Source organism: Hyla sarda, chromosome 4 (assembly GCF_029499605.1).
Source record: "Hyla sarda isolate aHylSar1 chromosome 4, aHylSar1.hap1, whole genome shotgun sequence".
NCBI lineage: Eukaryota > Metazoa > Chordata > Amphibia > Anura > Hylidae > Hyla > Hyla sarda.
In genome coordinates this window covers 76,468,195-76,494,431 of record NC_079192.1, presented here as the reverse complement: position 1 = coordinate 76,494,431, position 26,237 = coordinate 76,468,195, and the positions used below count along the sequence as shown (strand labels likewise).

General features: G+C 43.0%; 1 protein-coding gene across 1 annotated transcript in view; it reads right to left on the bottom strand.

Moving 5' to 3' along the window:
* ANTXR1 (ANTXR cell adhesion molecule 1) overlaps positions 1 to 9,017 on the bottom strand; it is a 172,475-nt gene extending 163,458 nt beyond the window's left edge. The window contains exon 1 of the mRNA XM_056571412.1: positions 8,717 to 9,017. Within this exon, the coding sequence (XP_056427387.1) occupies positions 8,717 to 8,862 (146 nt within the window). The 5' untranslated portion in view covers positions 8,863 to 9,017. The remainder of the gene's footprint in view (positions 1 to 8,716) is intronic.
* Between the last annotated feature and the right edge of the window lie 17,220 nt (positions 9,018 to 26,237).

The following is a 26,237-nucleotide window of genomic DNA, read 5'->3' as shown; positions in this document are numbered from 1 at the left end:
TTAAAACAAGAAGAGCTAGGCTTGCTTTCAAGCCTGTTATGTTCCCTAATCGCATACAGTTATCAGCTCACCCCAAGCTGCTAGACCCAACGCTCAGACCGGTGCAAACCAACACCAAGGCAACTTGACAATGAAGAAAGGAAAAGGTCGGCTCGGATGAATGCTTAGCTTCTTTATTATGGCTCACAAACACAACACATCAGGTAAACGTGACACATTTCGGTTAGACATGCCAACCTTAGTCGTAAAAGTTATGTTCCCTGGCAAAATAAGGCTTAATAATTTCATTTATACTAAACTTCTCTAAAGTATTATTTCAAATTGCTACAATGTGGGGCATCATGTAAGAGTTACCTTATGTACCCCTACTGTACATTATAAGAATATTAGATATCAGTAAGGAGTTACATGCCTATATAATAGTAGAAAGCTGTCATCTGAAAATTACATAACTTTTCTTTCCACAATAGAAGATCTATACTTGCTGAAACTGGAATACACCTTAATCTGACTAGGGCTTCATTTCTTAAAACAGAGTGCAGAGTGCAGATGGTGCTCCTCTTAGCTGTCCCCACTTGACCAGCCTCGATATAAAATATTGCACACAGTGGAAAGGAAAAATAAATGCAATGTCAAGCCATCTAAAGCATGTGATACCTTCCTCTTCTTTCACCCAAAGCAGTTGTTTTCCTTCTATCCTAAAGAACATTATGCTGTCTATATATAATATTTTAATGAACCATGACTTGAACAGATGAAAGCGAGTGCTCCTGGGTATAATATGAGACGAAAATCTGAAGGAGAAAAGCTGGTGTATCAGAGAATGTGTTCTGAGGTTGTATAAGATGAAAACAACATGGCTATTTACTTCCAGAAACTGCACTCCTCTTGTGTGTAGGTTGTGACCGGTATGACAGCTAATACCCCTTCACTTGAATGTGGTGAGTTACCTATCACAACCATTTGAAAGTGCTTTTTTCTTAAAAAGAGCCATCATGTTTTTCTAACCTCTCACTTTTATATAGTATTAAATTCTTATGCAAAAAAAATGGCCTCTCAACTTCCAACATTTAAACTCATTTAAATATGTTGTTTCAGAAAATAAATGCTTTTGTAAGGCCAATGCAAAACATAGAGGTTTATTTTAGATAGGAATGTCCTGATGCATCTGCTTTCATCCTGCTGCCCCCCTCAGGAGTTATAAAAGTCTCAAACCACCCAAAGTCAATACCATCCTGACACTCTACTATATGTATTTCCATTGGGGGAACCATAAGGCATTCATGCATAAAGAAAAGAGACATAGTAACCTAGGAAAAGGAAGCAGATCATTTTTCATTTCAATAGAATTTTGGACTGTAGTCAACATTTAGAATTAACTGTTTACAAGCAGTTATATATTTTTTTTTAATACACCTGATTAAAGCAAGAATTTATATTAGGAAAGTATAGAACCACCTATGCACAGTACTAGAGTTACATACATACATACCTAGTTGAAATGAAAATGTAAGTAACTGTAAGTCCATTTCCATTATTTATTTTGTATAGAACGTGTCCAGAGCTGCATTTCCAATTCTGATGGCTTTAGAGCTGAATTCTGAAGCCATTGCAGGCATACTTTTGCATTAAAAGAACTATAATATTTAGGGTGAAAACACACAATCAGCTTGCGTTGCCGTTGCACTGTGGTGAATCTGCAATGCACCCTGATCATGTGTTTTCATCCTAAGAAAAACTACACACACACACACACACACACCATTATAGCATTGTAGAGAAATTGTTAGGAACTCATGACAAGTTTGCTGTTTCCAATGGTGACCAACAAACTTTTGAGTTCAGCTCTTAGCTTCAAGGTCATGTGCACAAGGATAAATTCCACACCCATGTGCAACAATGCACCACAGCTCTGTTTGAGCTATGGGAAGTGTGGGGGCCAAACCATAACTTATTTTCTGTGATGCTCCTCTGCTCCCATTGAAGTCAATAGGGTCACATTTTTGATGTGTAAATTGGCAGGGTTTCCACATCAAAAACCATGGATATTAGTCATGTAAACATGTCCTAATATGGACTAAAAGGCCTCATTCACAGCTTGTTTTTTCTGTACGTCCAAGATATACGTCAGGATACAGGCAAAAAGGTATGCCAGCATTTCCAGCCAAGTACTTGAAGTAGGCCATTGGGGAAGTTTTATCAAAACGTGTAGAGGAAAAGTGGAGCAGTTGCTCTCCATCCAGGATTTGATAAATCTCCTCCCATTGATTTTAAAGAGGTATGCCAACTTAAAAAGCTTATCCTTTATTTGCTAAAACCCTAATCTCGACAACAGTGTCTAAAGACTCAAGTCAAAATGAAGGATGCCCAAGGCCAGTCTATCCATTGTCTATGGGTGAATTGGAGCTAGCTGAGTGCTAGATTTCTGTGGCTCCCATAGACAACAAATGGAGCAGTGGCATGCATGTGCAACTTACATTTTGAGCTGTTACCCGGGTCCTCATTCTTGAGAGCAAAAGGGGTTCAAAGTGGTCAAAAACCCCATGATCTTACACTTATAACCTAGAGTACCTCTTTAAGTAACTGAATGTAATTTTCTAGTGTTTGTGTTCTGTCCCTTTGCTAAGTATATACTATAATATAATAAAATTATACTTTTTATATATTTTTGCAGAACTCAAAAGCGTAGAAATGCATTGCATTTACAAAACTACTGAGCTATTATTTTACACACAAACACACACACACACATATATATATATATATATATATATATATATATATATATATATATATATATGCTATTTCCCAAGCCCCTGAAGTGCTGAGGGCTGGAACGCCTCCTCACTCCCCCTCCCTGTAACTGATTGACAGTCAGGACTCAGCACTTAAAAGCATTTTTCGACATTATAGAAGATTCGAATATATATATATATATATATATATATATATATATATATATCTAAAGACATACACAACGGGTACCATGTGTCTTCTTGTGCTAATAGTATCTAACAGTATCAGCAGTTTGGAACATAAATTGCAGCTGACAGATTCCCTTTAATACCAATTCCTTACTTTAGTCCTGTGCTGTAGGAGCTTTAACATTAATATTCTATTAATGGTCGCACATAAATTAATATTATAAAGTATTGTAATAAAGATTGGGGAGCTGACATATATATATATATATATCCAAGGTGACTCTCCACATTTTAGCAGAATGACTGTGTGCCTTTAAATGATCTTGAGCTCAGTAATTGAATGCATAGGGACCTACGTAAGAGCGGGATTGGGGGAAGATTACATTTCACATCTTGGACCCATTCAACAGAATGGTTTAAACATCAAGATAGAATTTAGTCTTTTCACAACCTCTGCATCTAATTTGTGAGCAACTGAGAAGTATTAGCTTTTAATCCAAGGGATATCCACAGTACTTTATATTCTGGCAAGGGTCTTTGGATGAACATCATACCTTCACTGGAAAACATACACAATTGAGTATTGGTCTGTAATGAAACATAATTCTAATTATTTAATGTTAATATCAATCTCAGTGGTCAATGCACTTAGTGAAATTCATTCCACCAGGTGGCAGAACCCGTTAAAGACTGGCAGCTCTTAGGTATTTCTTGGACGCCGTGTCAGCAGAATATCCACTTCAACCACTTTCCAGGTCAGGAATGAGAAACACTTGGCAGCTATACTGACACCGAACTACATCTTCCATGATGCTCAGCCAGGTCTACAGAATTCTAGGGTCAATACCTAATTCCATTAGCAGTCCAGACAACAAACCTCAGCAGCCTGTTATCTACCCATGATCCATGGTCCACGAAGATGACACATGGGGATTTGTTTTCAACCTTCTATGAACCAGAGAGCTGATGGATTGCTTTGAGTCCCAGCATGGTTAAAAAAGGTGACTATTGGTGACCTATATGGTATGAAAACTAAAGAAATCCCTAAATTTCATCTTTTTTGGACCCCTCTGAGCTGGAAAAGGAGATGGGTTTTGTAGTATAAAAAAAGGTGCCTCACTACCTCACAACCCTTTTTTGGTCAGGAGCTGGCCTCTCTAGCCCTTGGTGTTCAGCTGTTTCTAGCCCTGCAAGCAGAGGCATATCTTGTTGTTTCTGGGCAAAAAGTCTGACAGGGCCCCGTGTCTAATGTGTGCCATCTATAATACTAGTACTAATCTTAGGGCTGAGATGCCTTAGGACCCCCTCAGACACCAGGACCTCGGTGTCACTAATACCTTTGCACTCCCTATAGTTGCGCCACTGTGCTATATAACTGTAGCATTTCTTGCCAGCTACTCAAATCACTGGTGGACTATGTAACACAGTCAGGTTTGGTCTGCTAGAGCGGTGGTCTCCAAACTGTGGCCACTGGCTGTCCGGGCATGCTGGGAGTTTTGCAACAGGGCAACAGTTTAGGGCAACAGTTTGGATGGCACTGTGCTAGAGCATGAGCTGATTTACAGAGCAGCTCATAACAGCCATGGGATATAGAAAATGGGGATATAGAAGCAACCTTTTTTCTGCACCAATATCTGAATTTAGTTGAGTTAGGTCTATTCACATGGCGGAATTCCTGCCTCAAATAAAAGCCCAATGCACTTCTATGGGATTCCGCACTCCCGTTGACACTTCGAAATTTCCGCTTGCGGAATTCCGTAAGTGGAAATTCCGAATTGTCAATGGGAGTGCAGAATCCCATAGAAGTGTATTGGGCTTTCTTTTGAGGCTGAATTCCGCAAGCGGAATTCTGCTGGTGTAAATTGTTCCATGTGAATAGACCCTTAGGCTTTAATAAAAAATTCCCAGTACCCCATCTCATCATTAGAATAAAGGCGGCATGGTTCTCCAGAAGGTTGGTCGTACCAGCCAGACATTAATAGCCTACTCTAAGTATTGACCATCTATGGGAGGAATTTACTAATATTGCCTAATTTTTGGACAGTCTACACATGTGCATGATTTATCACAGTGGCTCAGGCTGTTTGATTTATCTGGTGTGTCTGTAGTCTACCTAGTATAACTTTAGACCAAATATTAATTGGATTGCCTTGGGAAAGAATAGTGTCCCAAAATGATGGAACCTTTTTGTGATTCACATATAAGCCACATCCCTTTACACCATACAAAGGCGCATTTCTGGTAAGCCACATCATTTTGGTGTTCTTTTTGGTGCCAAAATTCATGCATGATAGCCATTGTTAGAGGGGTACTCCTGTGCAGGTGGCCGTGATCGCGACTTCACGCTACACCCTGTTCATATCTATGGGAGGGGGCATGCAGACTGTCACGCCCCCTCCCATAGACATGAATGGAGGTGGTGTGCCATCATGAGGGGCGTGGCTGTGATGTCACCATTACGGACATCCACTCCAAGCGTTCTGAACAAAATGTTCAGAATGCTGGGGCATGGGACTACCCCTTTTATCTAGATCAACGTTTATCAATTTATTTTGAAGGGTTCATTAGGGTTTAATAAATTCATATTAACTTACACAGCAATGTCTCGTTCATGAGTGGGATATGATACATACTGTGGGGGAGATTTGTCGAAACATGTGCAGAGAAAAAGGGGACCAGTTGCCCATTGCAACCAATCAGATCGCTTCTTTAATGTTTAAAAAGGCCTCTTAAAAGTAAGATAAGTGAACTGATTGGTTGCTATGGGCAACTGGTCCACTTTTTCTCTGCACAGGTTTTGATAAATCTCCCCCTTTGTGCGCAAAGATGACAATGGACATGAGCATGTTTGCTAAAAATGTGTCCTACACTATTGTGACCCTAACATCAACACCATTAGAATAACATACAGAAAAGCCACCCATAATTAGTGGTATTATTTAGGAACCGAATTGCATGACATAATCGTCATTGTCTTGGCACTATATTGCAGTCTTGGCACTATATTGCAGTATTACAAGTGTTTACAATTTATAAGTATAGCTGCCTAAAAAATAACAAGCCTTACTAGGGTCCCATCTACTTTCCATGGCCATGACTAAATATGCAGTCTTCAGTACTAAATTCAGGGCTCAAGTCCTGTAGAAACCCATGGGAACTGAGTTCCTGTGCTTTTTCCACAGCAGGAACACCTTCCCCATTGGCAGGAGTTCTGGAGGACCAGCCCTTGAGTGGAAATCTTGGGTGAGTTCCCACACTTTTTTTCCCAGGACTTGACCCCTGACTAAATTATAATAGCAAGAGTCTTTGTGGATGGTGATAACCCTGTGGCACAAGACAACTGCAACCCTGTGCAAAGCCAGAGATGACACATCATGACAGCACATTGAGTTGTGCCAAACTCAGCTGTGGCATCCAAAGCAGATGCATACTGTACATGACTGCACTCTATAAATCCTGTAATCTAGGCACAGCTGGCTTCTGCTATTTTCATGAGACACATTGCTCTGTAGAACTTTTTGACTGCAGACCCCCCCCCAGGGAGCCATGTGGGAAACTTAGTGGATGTGATGATATCATCTTTTTTTTTTTTCAATTGATCAAGAAATAAGTCAATACAGTGAAACCAATACTGACAGTGAAACCTCTTTGAGACAACCACCCAAAAATTGGACAAAGAAAGTGGTCTTCTAGGGGGGTGGATCTTCTTAAAGAATGCATAATAAATACAGAACTGATAATCTGTCACAGAAAATCCTGTCTAGGTATGGAGGTGGTCTTCACAAAGAGGTGGTTTTAGAGAGGTTTTACCGTAAATTAAACCATTAAATTTATCTAGAAGGAAAGAGCATTGTAACCGCCGTCAAAAACCCAAATAATAATGTAAAGTTAAGCTTTGAGTGCCATCCGCAAATGCTATTAATAGCAAGGTGGTGCTCACGTTTAAAGAAACAGTCCATATAAAACATGCAATAGTAGAGAATGAAGCACTCATCTCTCCCACACTGCAGCCTGACTTACGAGGACTCAGTCCCGATGACACGAGTGGCTTCAGGATGGCACTCTGTGCCATCCTGAAGCCACTCGTGTCATCGGGACTGAGTCCTCGCAAGTCAGACTGCAGGGGGGAGAGGTGTGTGCTCCGTTTTCATTCTCTACTATTGTATGTTAAACTATTAAATTGATATACATTTTCATCTTTAATGCAAAAGCGCCCATGACAAAATGTATAAAGCCCATGCACATGAACGATCTCCCAACACATCTCTGCTGAAGTTGCCATTGGCCAGAAATTGTGATTTAGCTTCCATGAGCACAGCTGGCAGGTCTGCAACAGGAATGCAGGCTAACACTCAGCTGAAGAAGGAAAACAGCTGGCTCAGCTTTTTTTTATGCCTCCGGCTATGTGCACTCAACTCTGATCCATAGTAATCTCTGTACTTCATGGAAAATCTTAAGAAAAAAGTTAGATTTTTGTTATACCCTTATAAATACCCATATAATACCCCATTTGAGTGCTCAACAGAAAAACTAGGAATAGTGCCCTTTAACTAGTTTAGTGATCTACAGTCATTTTAGCACACAAATTCAGCACCATCTACATAGCCGATCCATATTGAAGCTGCTACCCCGATAGTTATTCCCATAGTGCCACCCAACAACGTTCAGCAAAACAGTCAAACAGATGTTTTAAAAGACAGGTTGAGCAAGAGGTTCATGAATATGAAGATGGTTGAATTTGGTACCTTACTTTTTAGAGCTCAGGCCATACAAAAAAGTTCCCATATATCTACCCACGATTGCATCCTTTAATCTACCCACCTCCTATTATTATCAGATAAAACCACTCTCGCATTATGTAATGTGAGCAAATATGGAGGAGGAGAACGTGATGTGTCCTGTTGAGGTATTCTGCACATTGTTTTTCCAAGTTCACATCTGCGTGCCATTTGCCCTGCATGTGTGGGTTTGCATACTGCTTTCTAGTTTCTTATTGGCAAAAAGTAAAAACAATCTACGTGTGCAATAAAAACGTTGCTGCCCGCTATCGTAAAGGAAATATCTTCAAGATCAGTAAAGATTGCATTTTCATCCAGTAGATTTCCACATACGGTTCTAGTAGATCCAGATTTTCCTCTTTTATTCAGAATTGCAGAATTATAACTTTATTTAAGGAGAATAATATTAAACTCATCAGCAGTCTTTTAGACAGCCACATCACAATAGAGTGCGTGTCACATGACAAGGATCAGCTCTTTTCTATCTGTATGCAGTATAGCATCACAAGTCACTAATCTACCGGCTTGCTTTTTATTTGCAAGCACTACCACCGTTGTGTAGATGCCATTCTTACCATGTGTCAATTTCTAAGAAATGAACTTAAAAAGTAAAAGACCCCTTTCAAATATCCCAATATCATCGGCTGACTGACATCATAAGCGGGCATGAGTCTGCTCATAAATATTTGAGGATAATTCTTATAGCAAATATCCCGGAGAAGCTAAGAATTTGGTTACCTTAAATCTCCTATTGGTCATCATCTGGAAGTAGGTCATGAGCTGACCCACAGTTGGAACAGTACACTTAAGTTTGACTTTCGGCCAATAACCAAATGAGTAAATTGTTGTGCTCTCAGCCCATGGTCAGTCTGCAGGATTTCTAATATATTTCTAGTGAAACATCTTTAATAACCTCCTGAATGACACACAACCCATATTATGGATGTAGACAAACGTTCTATACATTTCATGCAAAGAAATTAGTCAATGCCACAGAGTTTAACCAACACTTACTTGTCCAACACAAAGTACAGGTCAAAACCTCCATAGCAAGATGGTCCAGTACTTTCCTCAGAACTACTTTGACCATAACATACCAAAAGAAATGTAGCAAGGAGCAGAGTCTTGAAAACCACATGGAAGGTGCAACATTCAGCCATAGTTATTCTAAACTTCCAGAAATCTGAACAATGTTTCTTCTTATAGATGCTTAATCCACACAGAAGAATCCCAAGTGCTTTCCAGTTGAGGATTTGCCTTTGATCCTCCAAATTGGTCCTTCCTGTGCACCTTCTATCTTGGGTTTCAGGACTAGTCCAGCGCTGTCCTCATATCTTCGTTGTTGTCAAGAATTTGCATTGCATTTGTATGCTGCTCAGAGGAGGCACTGCTGTGCACTGTTTAATGGGATGAAAACTTTTTTCCTGACAAACTTGCTTTGTCTAAACCTGCAGATTTTTTTTTCTTTCGCGTGAGTGCACTTTCCAAGAATAGTACAAATCCTGACATCTTGTGATGACAGAGCAGAATGCAACATCTTAGATGGAATAGGAACATTTTACAAATATGGTATGTTTCTAATAACCTTTTTTTTGTCCAGTGGAAGGCCCTTTCATTGTGGTCAGTATTTTGTTTTAGTCTTTATAAGCCAAAACCATGAGTGAAAGAAACACAAAGAAAAAGACACACCCATGTTTAGAAAACTGAAAATAGACAATTAAATAGTTAATACTAATTAAAGGTTCACTTCTCTTCTAAGGCTAGACAGATGTTAATCTCAACCCTGTTCTGCAACCAGAGGGGAAGGTAAGGCCTCGTTCACACTGCTGTTGTGCTTCGCTAAAGGGGCCTTTGTCGCTCAGTTTGTTGGAAGGACGGGAGTTGAGAAAAAAAATATTGCATGTCTGATCTTTTTTCTCCACTCAACTAAAATACTGGACACCTGACGGACCCCATTCAAGTCAATGGGACCAGGCAGTGCCAGTTGTGCTCCAAAGGGACCTTGAATGCATAACGGTAGTGTGAACCTAACCTAAGCACCTATAGCTCTATAATGCAGTCACCATTTAATGGTAAGATATTGGCTATATCAGTGAAAAGGGACAGTTAAATCCAGAGACTACAGGTGACATCTTCCCTCTTCACTTTCCTTTTACTCACTATCTGGTCTGGACCACCACAATGACTTATTCCAGCTATGATTCATCCCTCCACATATCCTCCCAAGCCTGCTTCCACCAATGCCCCATTCATTGCCTCCCACAAAGCATTAGTGACCACCTTTGTGTCTCACACAATCCTAGTGCCCTTTTTTGAAGCCCACAAAGTAATCCTCCTCACAATGTAATAACTGGGACTGTTTCCCCCTCAGTGAGGCTGCCCACTTTGTGCCCCCCTAAAAAGTCATGTAACCCCCCTTGTGCCCATACAAGCTAATAGTGCATTTATTTTGTCAAACTTTGTGTCCCTCAAGGTACTAATCACTCTTTGTAACTCTAAAGTACTAATCCCAGGTGCCCCCACTGCACTACCCAGTACAAAATAGTTCTTCCTCTGTGTCCCTCAGTGCCTTCTCTATGTGACCCTTTTGGGCGCCTTTGTGCTCCCAAGTAGAACATAAAGTCCCTTGCATTTCCTTAATGGTTCTCTCACTACATTAGCCTGGTCCCATCTTCCTGGCTCACACTAAGGGACATGCGACAGTGAGTACTGAATCTGCCTATGTTGTTTCTTCCCCATCTCCTAGTGATAGTGCACCTGAGACCAGGAGATGGGGAGAAGAATTCAGTATACATACCACCTGCATGCCATGTGGTGTCTAACAGGAAGAATAGAGAGAGCTGAAGTGCCCAGTCAGCCTAGAAGGGGCCTATTAGTCCCCTAGCTTAGGGGCTGCATCACATTTATGACCACTGTGGCCCCTAAAGCTATTTCAGTGACTTCTCCCACTGGCCTGCACTGATCACACAGATGAACGCTGGGCAGGAAGAGAATGAGAACACGAAAAGTATAAACTGTTTCAGAAGTGAAGGCAAAGTCTCTATAACAAGGTAATGGCTGAAACATGAGTTGCCCATGAAGATAAAGTGTGTGTTCAGGTTCCTGAGTCTTGCAGTCTTTACTATGGCCCATGTTGTGTCACTAGTCTCTTCCGGACTGTGGGGGGTATGTATGAAGGATTTTACCCTGTTTTTTTGACTGTGATTTGTCTCAAATTTCCTTTTATGTAACTTTTTGCGACAAACAATTGCGCCAAATGGTTTAGAACAAAATACTTTGTTAGTCGTGATTTCAGTTACAATCATTCTTTGGTCTGGAATTCATTAATTGCGACTTTTCGATTTGGCGCACGTTTAGGCACAAATACCTTCATTTAGGTGCAAATCTACACCATGAATAAAGTGACAGAGAAAATAGCTACAACAATAGAATGTCCCAAAGTCAGATTTACTGCCTGGAATTCTGGGGTCTGCGCCTTTTGTAGGGCATTTGTATTTGTATAGACATTTGTGCCAAAATTACAAACTTGTGTACGACAATTGATAATTTTGGCGCAAATATGCTCCATTTGATGCAAAAAAACATACATGAAATCACACATTACTACACCATTATTGATACATGTCCCCCTGTGTCCCTGAAGTGGTGGATTCATCAGGAGACTTCTTGGTAAATTCGGGCAATTCTGAGGTTGCCAGTGCTATGAGCTGGTATAGACTTCAACTACAATTTACGCCTGATAGTGGGCATAAGTTGTAGTAAATTCACAGTTCTGGGAAGCTAGACCCCTTCTGTGTGAAATCATGCATCCTCTGTTGTAAGCTCCACCCACTTGGCAAGCGGAGAGCATAAAAAGGCCTCCCTCTCCATTTTTGCAGACTGTATCAATAGAAATGTACTGTAAAGGGAATTGTAATGTATACACTGTTTCGTTCCTTTTGTTTATTTTATTTTTTTTAATAACTGAACATATATATCGAATAAGGCTTAATACAGTTTGGATTATGTTTTAGATCAACTGTTATAAATTAACAGGATTAGTGTATTCTGTCCCTTAATATACATGAATATAAATGTTTACTGAATAAATCTTTTGCTGAACCCAGTGTTTTGGGTTAAATACAGTCAATACTTCAGCTGCATTTTATTCCAATGTCTTAGTGAAAATGTTGTACAACTGGTGCCAAAGGACCAAAGTACAAATAGACCAGCTTCTGGGTAAATGGGGGGAAAAAAACACCAATTTGATGTATACAAACTACACCTCCATCTTTCCTGCCTCTTTTTTTTTTTTTCATAGGACCACCAAGAGCACAAGTATTCCAGTATCGTGGGCGGTATGTGTCACCACAATTCAGTGTCTGTGCTGCGATGCAGACTGACACTATGGCCGTAGTATGGCTGGAAGGCCAATCCAGGACGGCTCTTACTGGGCATGACCAAGTGCAGAGTGTGGGTCATTTCCCACAATCAGGGCCGCTTTTAGTTGGCCTTAAAGGCAACCTGCTTCACCAGCTGAGGGGGATTTGCTAGTTACAGCTCACACTGCCAGAGAGAGCTGGGAGTGGAGTTCTTCCCTATGTTTGCTCCAAGTTTGGAAGCTGGTCAGCAGACTGCCTGGAGGCCTGGAAAAGACTTGCTTGATGCCGCATGGCATGGACCCAGGTATGAACAAACACCTAAGGAATACAGGTGGACTTAAGTTACGTTTTCCTTTGTTCTGCATTTAAAGGCTTTTGCTTTGTGCCAAGTGTGAATAAAACACTGAACTTTGATTTGAAAAGTACTGTTTCCGTTCCTCTATACTGCAACCGCACCTATCTGGAAGAGCGAGTCATAACAATATATATATATATATATATATATATATATATATATAAAACACAGGGCGGGCTGCACCTCAAAAATATGAAGAAGTGGGTGCACGCAGCAGAAGGTTACAGGTCCCAGGTCCGCAATGCTAGAAGAACAGATTTGCTGCAGCACACGAAAGTAGTGACAAGTGGTTTATTTCATTCCAATCGCTTAGCGATTGGAATGAAATAAACCACTTGTCACTACTTTCGTGTGCTGCAGCAAATCTGTTCTTCTATATATATATATATATATATATATATATATATAGATATAAAACTCAACGTGTGTGTGTGTGTATGTATATATGTATGTGTGCATGTTCCACAAAAACTTCCAAACGGCTAAAGATATTATGAAACTTGGCACACGTTACTTATATGTCAACAACAAACATAGGATAGGTGATTTAACCCTTACTCACCCCCATTTGCCAGGGGCAGGGCTTATGTTTAAAGTCCCATGCACGTCAATTGGAAATATATGTTACTGCATAACTTCCAAACGGCTGGAGATATTTCGATACCTGGTACAGAGTACCCGGCGTTGCCCGGTTTTTTCTTCTTAATCCCTGTTGGAGAGGAAAATAAACAAAGGAGGAAGCTTTTGACTTCATATCCAGTCCTCATATATTCTTGTAATATCCCAACCCCATATCCCAACCTCCTATCCTGACCTCCTATCCCGTCCTCCTATCTCGACCTCCTATCCCGACCTCCTGTCCTGACCTCCTATACCGTCCTCCTATCCCATCCTCCTATCCCGTCCTCCTATCCCAGACTTCTATCCCGACCTCCTATCTCGATCTCCTATCTCAACCTCCTATCCTGATCTCCTATCCCGACCTCCTATCCCGTCCTCCTATCCCGTCCTCCTATCCAGTCCTCCTATCCAGTCCTCCTATCTCGACCTCCTATCCCGACCTCCTATCCTGTCCTCCAATCTCGAGCTCCTATCCTGACCTCCTATCCCGACCTCCTTTCCCATCCTCCTTTCCCGTCCTCATATCTCGACCTCCTATCTCGACCTCCTATCTCGACCTCCTATCCCGACCTCCTATACCGTCCTCCAATCTTGAGCTCCTATCTCGACTTCCTATCCCGTCCTCCTATCCCGTCATCCTATCCCAACCTCCTATCCCGACCTCCTTTCCTGTTCTCCTATCCCGACCTCCTTTCCTGTCCTCATATTTCGACCTCCTATCTCGACCTCCTATTTTGACCTCCTATCCCGTCCTCCTATCCCGTCCTCCAATCCCGACCTTCTATCCCGACCTCCTATCCCGACCTCCTATCCCGACCTCCTTTCTTGTCCTCCTTTCCCGTCCTCATATCTAGACCTCCTATCCCAACCTCCTATCCAGACCTCCTATCCCATCCTCCTATCCCGTCCTTCTATCCCGACCTCCTTTCCTGTCCTCCTATCCCGACCTCCTATCTCGACCTCCCATCCCGTCCTCATATCCCGACCCGTAATATGTGTAGCTAGTATAAAACTCAATGGGGGACATGTATCATTTCCAGTGTATAATAGAAGTTTTTTACCCCTCTGCCTGTTGTGTAAATTTGGCGCAGCTGCGTTAAATTTATCATTCTTGTGCAGCTACTTTCTTGAATTGCGTTTAAATTTAGAATTCTCCTCAGAGCATAAATTTACACCGTTGCTCTATTTAGTAGGAGCTTTGTCTGCAGCGTTTCTGCACCTAAACAGTAATTGTGTCCTCGTTATTAGTTTTAGAATTTTTTTCTTCATTATGTAGTTTTAATCTCACAATAATACCACTTTTTGCACCCAATTATAACACATCAATTATACCAATGTCCTTATTCTTCATTTCACATCTGTGACCCCCCTGTGCAAATCACCTCAAATGTACATGGTGCACTCTACCTTATGGGCCTTGTTGTGCGCCCGCAGAGCACTTTGTGCCCACATATGTGGTATCTCCGTACTCTGGCTAAATTGTGTCCCAAAAAATGGGGATCTTTTTTCCCATTTACCTCTTGTGAAAATGTAAAGTATGCGGCAACACCAGCATGTCAGTGTAAATAATTTTATTTTTATACACTAACATAATGGTGTAGACTCCAACTGTTCCTTTTCATAATGGGTAAAGGGAGAAATTGCCTTACAGATTTTGGGGGCTTTTTCTCCTGAGTACATCGATACCCCATATGTGACCTTAAAATGTTGCCTTGAAATACGACAGGTCTCCAAAGTGAGAGCGCCATGCGCATTTGAGGCCTGAATTAGGGTTTTGCGAAGGGGTGGACATAGGGGTATTCTATGCCAGTGTTTCCCAAACAGGGTGCCTCCAGCTGTTGCAAAACTCCCAACATGCCTGGACAGTCAATGGCTGTCCGGCAATACTGGGAGTTGTTGTTTTGCAACAGCTGGAGGCTCCATTTTGGAAACAGTGCTGTACCAGACGTTTATATTTATTGGGGAGGGGGGCTGTGTAGCGGTATGTGTATATATAGTGTTTTTTAACTTATTTTATTTAAGTGTAGTGTATTGTAGTGTTTTTAGAGTACAGTCACACGGGCAGGGCTTGACAGCGAGTTTGCTGCATCTCAATCTTGCAGCACTCCCTGTAAACCTCCGCCCATGTGAGTGTACCCTGTCCATTCACATTGGGGGGAGGGGGGGGGGGGAACATCCAGCTGTTGCAAAACTACAACTCCGAGCATGCCCTTTGGCTGTCCGTGCATGCTGGGAGTTGTAGTTTTGCAACAGCTGGAGGCACACTGGTTGCGAAACACGGAAACAGACTCAGTGTTTCGCAACCAGTGTGCCTTCAGCTGTTGCAAAAACTTCAAATCTCAGCATGCAGTGACAGCAGAAGGACATGCTGGAACTTGTAGTTAATTATGCAACAGCTGGAGGCATACTGCTACAACTCCCAGCATGCCCTTTGGCAGTCCGTGCATGCTGAGGGTTGTAGTTATGCAACAGCTGAAGGCACACTGGTTGCAAAACACTTGAAAGTTTTTTACTTAACTTAGTTTTTCCAAACCAGTGTGCCTCCAGCTGTTGCACAACTTCAATTCCCAGCATGCATGGTCTGTCAGTGCATGCTGGGCGTTATAGTTTGGAGGCACAGCTGGAGGCACACGGGTTGGGAAAAAAAAGTTAGGAAACCAACAATGTTTCCCAACTAGTGTGCCTCCAGCTGTTGCAAAACTATAATTCCCAGCATGGCCAGACATGCTGGAAGTTGTATTTCGGCAATATCTGAAGGGTCAGATGTTGACGAACTACAACTCCCAGCATGCTTGGGCAGTCTGGGCATGCTGGGAGTTGTAGTTTTGCAACAGCTGGAGGTCCACAGTTTGTAGACCACTGTATAATAGTCTCCAATCGGTGGTCTTCCAGATGTTACAGAACTACAACTCCCAGCATGTCTCGACAGAGTGGGCATGCTGAGATTTGTAATTTTGGAACATCTGGAAGAGCACAGATTGGAGACAATTGTACAGTGGTCTCCAAACTGTGGCCCTCCAGATGTTGCAAAACTACAACTCCCAGCATGCCCAGAAAGCCAAAGGCTGTCTCGGCATGCTGGGAGTTGCAGTTTTGAAACTCCCAGAGGCAGCAGTGAGATCGCTTTACGGCGATCTCACTGCTGCCAATGAAGATGCCGCACTGCTGCTGCAAACTCACCGCGGGGACGCACCACCTCCGGGACCGACTGGAGGACGCCGCTTGCGCCGGGACCGCTCGGGACACCGCATGGCCGGGTAAGTGACGCCGGGGGACGGGTAAGGGACACTTAGCAGAGCGGTGTGTGTCCCGATCCCCGTGATCCGGACTCACACACCGCGCTGCTAAGTATTCTCATAGCGAAACGCTGCTATCAGCTAGTCAGATTTGACCAGCTGATAGCAGCGATCGCTGGGGGGGGGGGGGGCTTGGGGGAAACCCCCCGTGGTCACATGGTAAGATGGCTGGCTATCTTACCGGGCGCTGGGGAAAAGTATAACAGAAAGCAGTAAATTGTAAAAATAAAAGGAGAATGATCTACAGTGTTAAGTGGATACAAAGCTATTTTAATGTGACGGAGCTCGTTCAATGATAAGTTATCAAACATTTCCTATGTAAATGTATTAAATTGTTGGATCATAAAATAACAATATACAAGTGATCTAATGAATAACTGAACTGGAAACAAATATTCTATATGCAAATTATTTTAAAAGTGCTTTGGAATAACCAAGGAGTAAAAATATAAAGCAAACCAAATGAGGAATTGAGATAGGAAAGTAAAAACATTCTGGTGGATTCTTAGTAGAACTTTCCTTCAGAAATAGAAAGGATTTCGCTACGTGCAGTTAAAGTTGGCTTATATTTATGGGGAAAAAGACGCACGTGCGTCAAAATGTTTGGTGCAAAGGAAAAGAACGCAGGTAATAAATCCTTGTGTACTATAGATGTCACTCCAAGGTACCCTGATTCAGCCACATCTGGAGGATATGCTCTACCAAAACGTGCACAAAAAAATGCGCAAAATAGGGCTTGCGCAAAATTTTGCGCAAAAAAATACACACAAAACAGGGGTAAAATCTTTGATACATGTCCCAAAATGTGTGTGTGTGTGTGTGTGTGTGTGTGTATGTATGTGTGTATGTGTGTATGTATGTGTGTATGTATGTGTGTATGTATGTGTGTATGTATGTGTGTATGTATGTATGTATGTGTGTATGTTCCAGCATCACGTCCAAACGGCTAAAGATATTAACATGAAACTTGGCACACATGTTACTTATATGTCAGCAACAAACATAGGATAGGTGATTTAACCCTTACCCACCCTGATTTGCCAGGGGCGGGGTTTATGTTTAAAGTCCCATACAAGTCAATGGGAAATAAATGTTACTGCATAACTTCCAAACGGCTGAAGATATTTCGATAATACTTGGTCACGTGTTACTTATATGTCCACTTAAAATATAGGATAGTTAATTTAACCCTTAACTACCCCCATTTGTGAGGGTCAGGGTTTTTGTGTAAAGTCCCATGCAAATCAATGGGAAATGTATCTTCCCCCATAACTTCCGTATGGCTGGAGATATTTCAATACCTGGTACACATATTACGGGTCAGGATAGGAGGTCGGGATAGGAGGTCGGCATAGGAGGACGGGAAAGGAGGACAGGATAGGAGGAGGGGATAGGAGGATTAAAGGACTAGATAGGAGGACGGGATAGGAGGACGGGATATGAGGACTGGATAGGAGATAAGGATAGGAGGTTGGGATAGGAGGACGGGATAGGAGGACGGGATAGGAGGTCGGGATAGGAGGTCAAGATAGGAGGTCTAGATCGGAGCACGGGATATGAGGACGGGATAGGAGGTCAGGATAGGAGGTTCGAGATAGGAGGTTGGGATTAGATGGATTGGATAGGAGGATGGGATAGGAGGTCGGGATAGGAGGTCGAGATAAGAGGTCGGGATAGGAGGACGGGATAGGAGGACGGGATAGGAGGTCGGGATAGGAGGTCAAGATAGGAGGTCTAGATCGGAGCACAGGATATGAGGACGGGATAGGAGGTCAGGATAGGAGGTTCGAGATAGGAGGTTGGGATTAGATGGATTGGATAGGAGGATGGGATAGGAGGACGGGATAGGAGGTCGAGATAGGAGGTTGGGATAGGAGGAAGGGATAGGAGGACGGGATAGGAGGACGGGATAGGAGGTCGGGATAGGAGGTCGGGATATGAGGAAGGGATGTGAGGATGGGATATAAGGTCGAGATATGATGACAGGATAGGAGGTCGGGATGTGAGGACAGGATATGGGGTTGGGATATGACAACAATATATGAGGACGGGATATAAAGTCAAAAGCTTTCTCCTTTGTTTATTTTCCTCCCCAACAAGGATTAGGAAGGAAAAACCGGGCAACGCCGGGTACTCAGCTAGTATATATATATATATAAAACTCAACGTGTGTGTGTGTGTGTGTGTGTGTGTATGTATGTGTGTGTTTGTGTATGTTCCAGCATCATGTCCAAACGGCTAAAGATATTAACATGAAACTTGGCACACATGTTACTTATATGTCTACAACAAACATAGGAGAGGTGATTTAACCCTTACTCACCCCCATTTGCCAGGGTTGGGGTTTTTGTTTAAAATCCCATACAAGTCTATGGGAAATATATGTTACTGCATAACTTCCAAACGTCTGGAGATATTTGGATAATACTTGGTCACATGTTACTTATATGTCCACCTAAAATATAGGATAGTTAAGTTAACCCTTAACAACCCCGTTTCTGAGGGTCGGGGTTTTCGTTTAAAGTCCCATGCAAATCAAAGGGAAATGTATGTTCCCACATAACTTCTGTACGGCTGGAGATATTGCAATACCTGGTACACATATTACGGGTTGGGATAGGAGATCGGGATAGGAGGTCAAGATAGGAGGACGGGATAGTAGGTCGAGATATGAGGTCGGTATAGGAGGTCGGGATAGGAGGTTGGGATAGGAGGTCGAGATAGGAGGATGGAATAGGAGGACGGGACAGGAGGTCGAGATAGGAGGTCGAGATAGGAGGTCGAGATGGGAGGACAGGATGGGAGGACAGGATTGGAGGACAGGATAGGAGGACAGGATAGGAGGTTGAGATAGGAAGTCGAGATAGGAGGACGGGATAGGAGGACGGGATAGGAGGTCGGGATAGGAGGTTGAGATAGGAGGTCAAGATAGGAGGATGGAATAGGAGGACGGAATAGGAGGTCGAGATAGGAGGTCGAGATAGGAGGACGGGATAGGAGGACGGGATAGGAGTTCGGGATAGGAGGTTGTCAGGCCCAAGGCCTGATTATTAAAATCCTATATGTGTATTATAAATTATAACTGTGTGTGATGTATTATCCAAGACATGGGTGAGAGGTCATTCAGACGGTGTATCCTTTTGTGTATTGCATTTTATTGGGGGTCTGGCTGTTTGTTTGTATCTCCTTTGAAGTCAGAGGCTCTTTGAAGCAGCAGGATGTAAGGGGCACTCTGGTCCCATCATATAATCAACCAGATAAGAGGGCCAGGAACAGAGATGCCCCCCTGGTTGGATCAGAGGGGAGGGGGGAATGGAGTCCCCCTCCCAAGAAAGCAGATATGATATTTAAAACAATGCTAGCCTCAAAGTTGGGTGTTTAAGGCTGTGCCAAAAAGCTGACAAGAGCTGGACTCTCACTCACTGAAGGACTGCTATACCATCATGCTGTAAGAACTGCATCTTTTGTTTTCTGAACTTACCTTGCTAAACTCTTTCATATTTTTGTAACTGTATGTAATTTGTTTATTTTTATGCATAGCACTGTGATACCTTTTATCAGATTAAATGTTTAATTAATCAGCTCTGGTCTTTGATCTCTAAATATATGAGCTCACCTTTCTGAAGGCGGCTCTGGTGGAAACACGTTTATCTAAGGGTTAATTTGGTGACTTGCTGGGACTAGTAGTGGATACCCAGAGGTCTGGCAGCTTTAACCCTTGCACCATCACACTCTCTCTAATATCTTGGCTGGACCGATAGGGTGTGATCGTGACAACTGGTGGCAACGTCGGGATATATTTAGAGATTTTTAGTGCTTGCTGGATTTTAACTGTAAGGAAATCTTAGCACTAAAAAGAAATTGCATACATATTCTTGTGTGTAAATTCAAAAGACAGAGCTCAGTGCTGGTTTAAAAGACATACAAAAAGAGTGCAAGACAGTTCTGTCCTCCACATCTCCTGTTTTACCTCCTCTGTCTCATCACGGAAATATTGAGGCATATCGCAAGCAGTCCAAGCCTGCACTGGAGCTAATGTGCCAAGAAAAGGAGATCCCTACTGCAGGAAAGAACAAGGAACAACTTATTGCTGATCTTGTGGAGTATGATGCCCGTGCAGAAGAGCTGAGTGACATGAGACAAAGTCCTACAGCTGGAACTGCCATCCAAGGACTGATATCTCCTGGGGAATACAACATTACTCCCCATCAGGACAGTACTCCACATGAGGCCTTGGACTCTTATATGCGGACTGCCTTACAACACCTTGGGAATGTGGATGCCAATATGAAACTCCAACTGCTTCTCAAGTACCAAACTGGAGAGAGAGGCACAGATACGAGCTGCAGAGAGAGAGGCGGCAGAGAGAGAGGCACAGATACGAGCTGCAGAGAGAGAGGCAGTAGAGAGAGAGTCCCAGCAGAGGCATGAACAGGAGGTTCTGAGGCTGAGAGGGGATGCTTCATCCGCACGGAGTGATGTGCAGGATAAAGGAGACCACAAACACCGCTTGGAACATTTCCCCATGTTGGAGAAAGATGGTGATCTGGATGTGTTCCTGAGGGGATTTGAAAAGGTTTGCCAGCAGTTCCATCTACCTAAGGAACAGTGGGGACGATATCTAACCCCACGGCTGCGAGGGAAAGCTCTTGATGTGTTTGCTTTGCTTCCCTCTGAAAGTGACCAGGACTATGAGGCAATAAAATCTGCCCTGCTAAAAAGTTTTAATCTGACTCCAGAGGCTTATCGGAAAAGATTTAGGACTTTGCAACAAAGCGCCACAGAAAGCTGCACTGAACATGCAGGTCAGCTAAGGACTGCATTCAGGCAATGGACTGGGGGCCTACAAGTCACTACCTATGAGGCCCTGGAGGACTTGGTGGTCCTGGATCAGTTTCTCCAAACACGGAGCTTTGAAGCCAGAGAGTGGATTTTGGACCGCAAGCCCAAGACAGCCATGGAAGCAGCAGAACTAGGAGATGACTTTGCCAACAACCGGGCGCCAGCAGCAAAGCGTAGATCTGCACAAGCTGGAGCAAGTACCTGGAGGGGAGCCACACAACCACAAAGCACCACCAGGTCAGCCGGGAAATTCTTGCCATCATTCCCAAAAGCAACAGGAGTCACATTGGGTCAGGGGGACACCCGCCGAGGTTACAGATGCAACAATATTGGGCACTTGAGTGCCACTTGCCCCAACAAAAAGAATTCTCCACCAGTAGCTGGAGGACACACAGCCGTTCTTCTGGTGTCCGCAGCGGTGGAGAAAAGAGCGGATAACCTGCAGAGTGTAACTGTGGGTTACCGGGTGACAGTGGGTTTGCGAGATTCTGGAGCCTCCTTTACCTTGGTGCGGCCTGAAGTGGTGGATACAGAGGACATCATCCCTGGAAGAACCATGGCTTTAAAAGGAATTGGAGGTGTGCAGCCTGCTGTGCCCATGGCCCGTGTGTACCTGGATTGGGGTACAGGCCAAGGTTTGCGGGAGGTGGGGGTCTCTGAGGACATCCCTGTTAATGTTCTGCTGGGGAATGATTTGGGTCGGATGCTCTGTCATTATGCTCCAGAGGACACTACCTGCACACCGGATTGGCTAGAAGAGAGCCCTGTTCATTCTGAGGTACTGTGCGAGACTTTGGGAGACACTGCGAAATGTAGTAAATGAGAGGGAGTGCAGGGGATTGATAATTGTTTACCTGTGACTGAACCAGTAATGTTTCCAAAAGTGAAATGGGGTGTATTGTGACATGTGGTGACAATGCATTGCCAATGCCAAAACCTAGTGGAGATGGGCTAGGGGGAGGGGTTGGTGTGCCCCTGGTGATATTTAAGGATGAGGGACCAGCAGTGAGTGATATGTCCCAATCCTGTGAGCCTAAGGAGGAGGAGGGAAGGAGTGATAGCCCTGTGTATGATGCCTGTCACATTGTTATGTCTGGAACTGAGGGAGAGGAAGGTGGAGATGCTAGTTCACCTGGGGGAAATGTGCTCCCTGATGCCCCAAGATGGGGGGAGGGAAATGAGCATTTCCGGGAAGCTCTGCGCAGTGACCCTTCCCTTGAAGGGCTGAGACAACGTGCTGAACATACATGTGTTGACACAGATGGGCATCGGGTATATTTGGAAAATTATATCTTGTACTGGGAGTCCCTTTCCAAAGGCATGCTAGGGGCCCAGGAGGGAGAAAGGCTGTTAGTGGTTCCTAGGCAGTTCAGGAAAGAGCTGCTGAGGTTGGCCCATGAGACCCCCCCCTGGCAGGACATTTGGGAGTGGCCTATGCGGTCATAGAGAAGGAATGTCTAGCTGTGGTCTGGGCTTTGCAAAAATTACAGCCATACCTGTATGGCAGGGATTTTACTGTCATAATTGATCACAACCCTCTACATTGGTTGGACAGAGTGTCCGGTAACAATGGCACCTTGAAACAAATGCTAAAAACATTTGTAGAATCGGAGGGCAGAGACTGGGAAAAGTATTTACCCCATCTGTTATTTGCTTACAGGGAGGTACCCCAAGAGCCTACAGGTTTCTCGCCCTTTGAGTTGTTGTATGGTCACAAAGTGCGGGGACCCCGAGATTTAGTTAGGGAAGAATGGGAAGGGGGGCTACCTGCCCCTGAGACTTCTGTGCTGGAGTATGCTCTGAGATTCAGGGACAGGATGCACACATTGACTGGGCTGGCACATGACAACCTCACAGCAGCACAGTCCAGGCAGAAGTACTGGTATGATCACAATGCAAGGGACCGGGTCTATGAAGTGGGACAGAAGGTAATGGTTCTGAACCCCATCAGGCAGAATAAGTTGCAGGCTGCCTGGGAGCGCCCCTTCCCCATTTTGCAGTGTCTAGAACCCACCACATATGTAGTTGCCCTTGATGAGAAAGGTCAGAGGCAGAGACAGTACCACATTAATATGGCATACTATGACTCTGAGAAGGTGGTACTCAGTGTATGCAGTGCACCAGAGGTAGTGATCCCCTACTAGACCTAGTGGAGGAAGCTAAGAGCCAGGGATCCCTTCAGGATGTAGAGATCAATCCACAGCTCTTAGCTGCAAAGAAAAGGCAGCTAAATAAGGAAATAGGCCCCTTCAGTGCCATCTTTGTCTGGGAATGCAGGGCCTGTGGTGTCAAGAAAAGAAATAGATGGTTAAGGGAGACAGATCTATCAGTTTCACCCGCACTACAACTACAAGCCTGTATAACAGGTTAGGGTGGGTGATACTGATAACAGATTTCCTTTAAGTGGTTCCCTGTTAACCACTAACAATAAATAAATGTTTATGAATATTATTAATAATGGCACTGTGTGGTAAAAACAACTGAATATTGGGTAAAGAAATGCATGAGAAGCAATATACTGGAAGCAAATGGCACCTCATACTAGTATATCAGCACTTGTGAAAACAAAACAAACCAAGTAATGGCACAGATAACATGCAGAGACTATATGGAAATTCCGAAGGCAACTCTTTGTAAATATAGGAGGAGATTTATCACAACCCGTCCAGAGGAAAAGTTGCTGAGTTGCCCATAGCAACCAATCAGATCGTTTCTTTCATTTTTGAAAAGACGTTAGAAAAGTGAAAGAAGCGTTCTGATTGGTTGCTATGGGCAACTCAGCAACAACTTTTCATCTAAACAGGTTTTGATAAATCTCCCCCATAGTCTGTACCTTATAATCTCCATGCCGATGTATGCTTCATGAATAGAAACTCGATGTTTCCTATGAGGTTAGTGTGTGGCGATCCACTTGTCTAGGAGTACTGCCACTGCCGATGGCATCTCTATCAGCAAAAAGCTCCACTCCGATCTTTTGTGCTCACGTGAGGCATCATAAATAATAATAATACTATTATTAATAATAAGGTTTACGAATAAGGCACATGCAAGATATGATACGCCTCATACATGAATAATACTGCAACCTATGGGATATGGTTCAACTATGGACCCTGCGATTTTTGTACATAATATGTCTCTAATGCACTTTATTAAGAACTTCTTTCACATGAGGCGTTCCCTATGCACTTTATTACGGACCCTTGGAAGATTGCATATGACTCATACACTGTTTTGAATGCACTTCGTTTAAGAACTCTGTTCACATGAGGTGGTTTTTTATCCGTTTTATTTATGAACTCTAGGAAGGCTGCAGAGGAGCCATGCACTGTGAATATACAACAAAATTACATTTAAAGACTTGGTAATCTGAAATACGGGAAAATTGATATCAAGTTCTGATATTCAAGTTCCATTCATAAAACCAGCCCTGACAAAGGAAAGCACAGGCTTTTTGGCCCCACGGACTACCTGTTTGTGACATCACACAACAGTCTCACGTGAGCGCAGCAGATCGGAGTGGAGCTTTTTGCTGGTAGAGATGCCACCGGCAAGAGCAGTTCTCACAGCAGAAAAGACAAGTGGATCGCTGTGCAATAACCTCATAGGAAACATTGAGTTTCTGTTCATGGAGCATACATCGGCATGGAGATTATAAGGTACAGACTACTGCCCAGATGTATAGAACTGTGTGAAAAAAACAGTGAAGAGATTTTCCCACAGCAACCAATCACAGCTCAACTTTCACTTTACCTCAGCCCGTTAGCTGACCTGTGATTGGTTGCTGTGGGAAAATCTCTTCACTGTTTCTCTCACACAGTTTGATAAATCTGGGCCTATATGTACAAAGAGTTGGCATCTGAATTTCCATATGGTCTCTGCATATGTTATTTGTGCCATTACTTGTTGTATTACATTGGTTTTCTCACAAGTGCTGATATACTAGTATTAACCCCTTGCCACAAAACACAGTTTCTAAATGGCGCTGCAGCACAGGAGGGTAATGAAGCAAGCTCAGGAGCTGAGCTCGCATCATACCTGCACGGTCCCGGTAATGCCGGATATCGCCATTCAGGCAGATGTCTGGCATTAACTCTTTAGACGTGGTGATCAAAGTTGATTGCCGTGCCTAAAGTGGAAGTGTAAACAAAAAAGAGCAAAAGAAGCCCAAAGAGTCACTTGTACAAAAATAAAATAAATACATTTTATTGTTATGCACTAAAATTAGATACACACATGAAGAGGAAAACAATGCATCACAAAGAGCGGCAAAACTGGATTCCCTGCGGCAAGAATGGTGGTATAGGGGTATTGCACATAAACCACTAATCAAAACAATATGCATAAATACAGACACCAATCTATAATAGCAGCTTAGTGAATATAAGTTATAAAAAATGCAAAGTGCAGCTTAAGTAAGGTGCTGTATGCTTTTGGGTACGGATACCTAAACACCAGCAGTAAAGTGCATAATATTGCGAAATGAATGTTACAAAATACCCACAACAGGATTAAAACAATCACAGGGACACTGTAGGGACCGGGATGCCACCAATCCAATGTGCGTTTCGGCACGCTGACCTTTTTAAAAGGTAAGGAGGGAAAATTAAAGTGCAAAAACGAAAAAATGCTTGGTCCTTAAGGGGTTAATGTAAACAGCAAGATATGCCATTTGCTTCCAGCTGCTGCAGTGTACCGTTAAAGGGGTACTCCGGTGGAAAACCTTTTTTTTTTTATTTAATCAACTGGTGCCAGAAAGTTAAACAGATTTGTAAATTAAGTCTATTAAAAAATCTTAATCCTTCCAGTACTTATTAGCTGCTGAATACTACATAGGAAATTATTTTCTTTTTGGAACACAGAGTTCTCTGCTGACATCATGAGCACAGTGCTCTCCGCTGACATCTCTGTCCATTTTAGGAACTGTATGTAACAACAACCTTTAGGGGTCGCCCCCCAAGGGGTTAACCCTAAACTAGAAACCCCCCTTAAAACTAAATTTTATTGGATCATTTAAAATAAATATGAGCTCCGGTGTTGTGATTAAAAACACAGCTAGT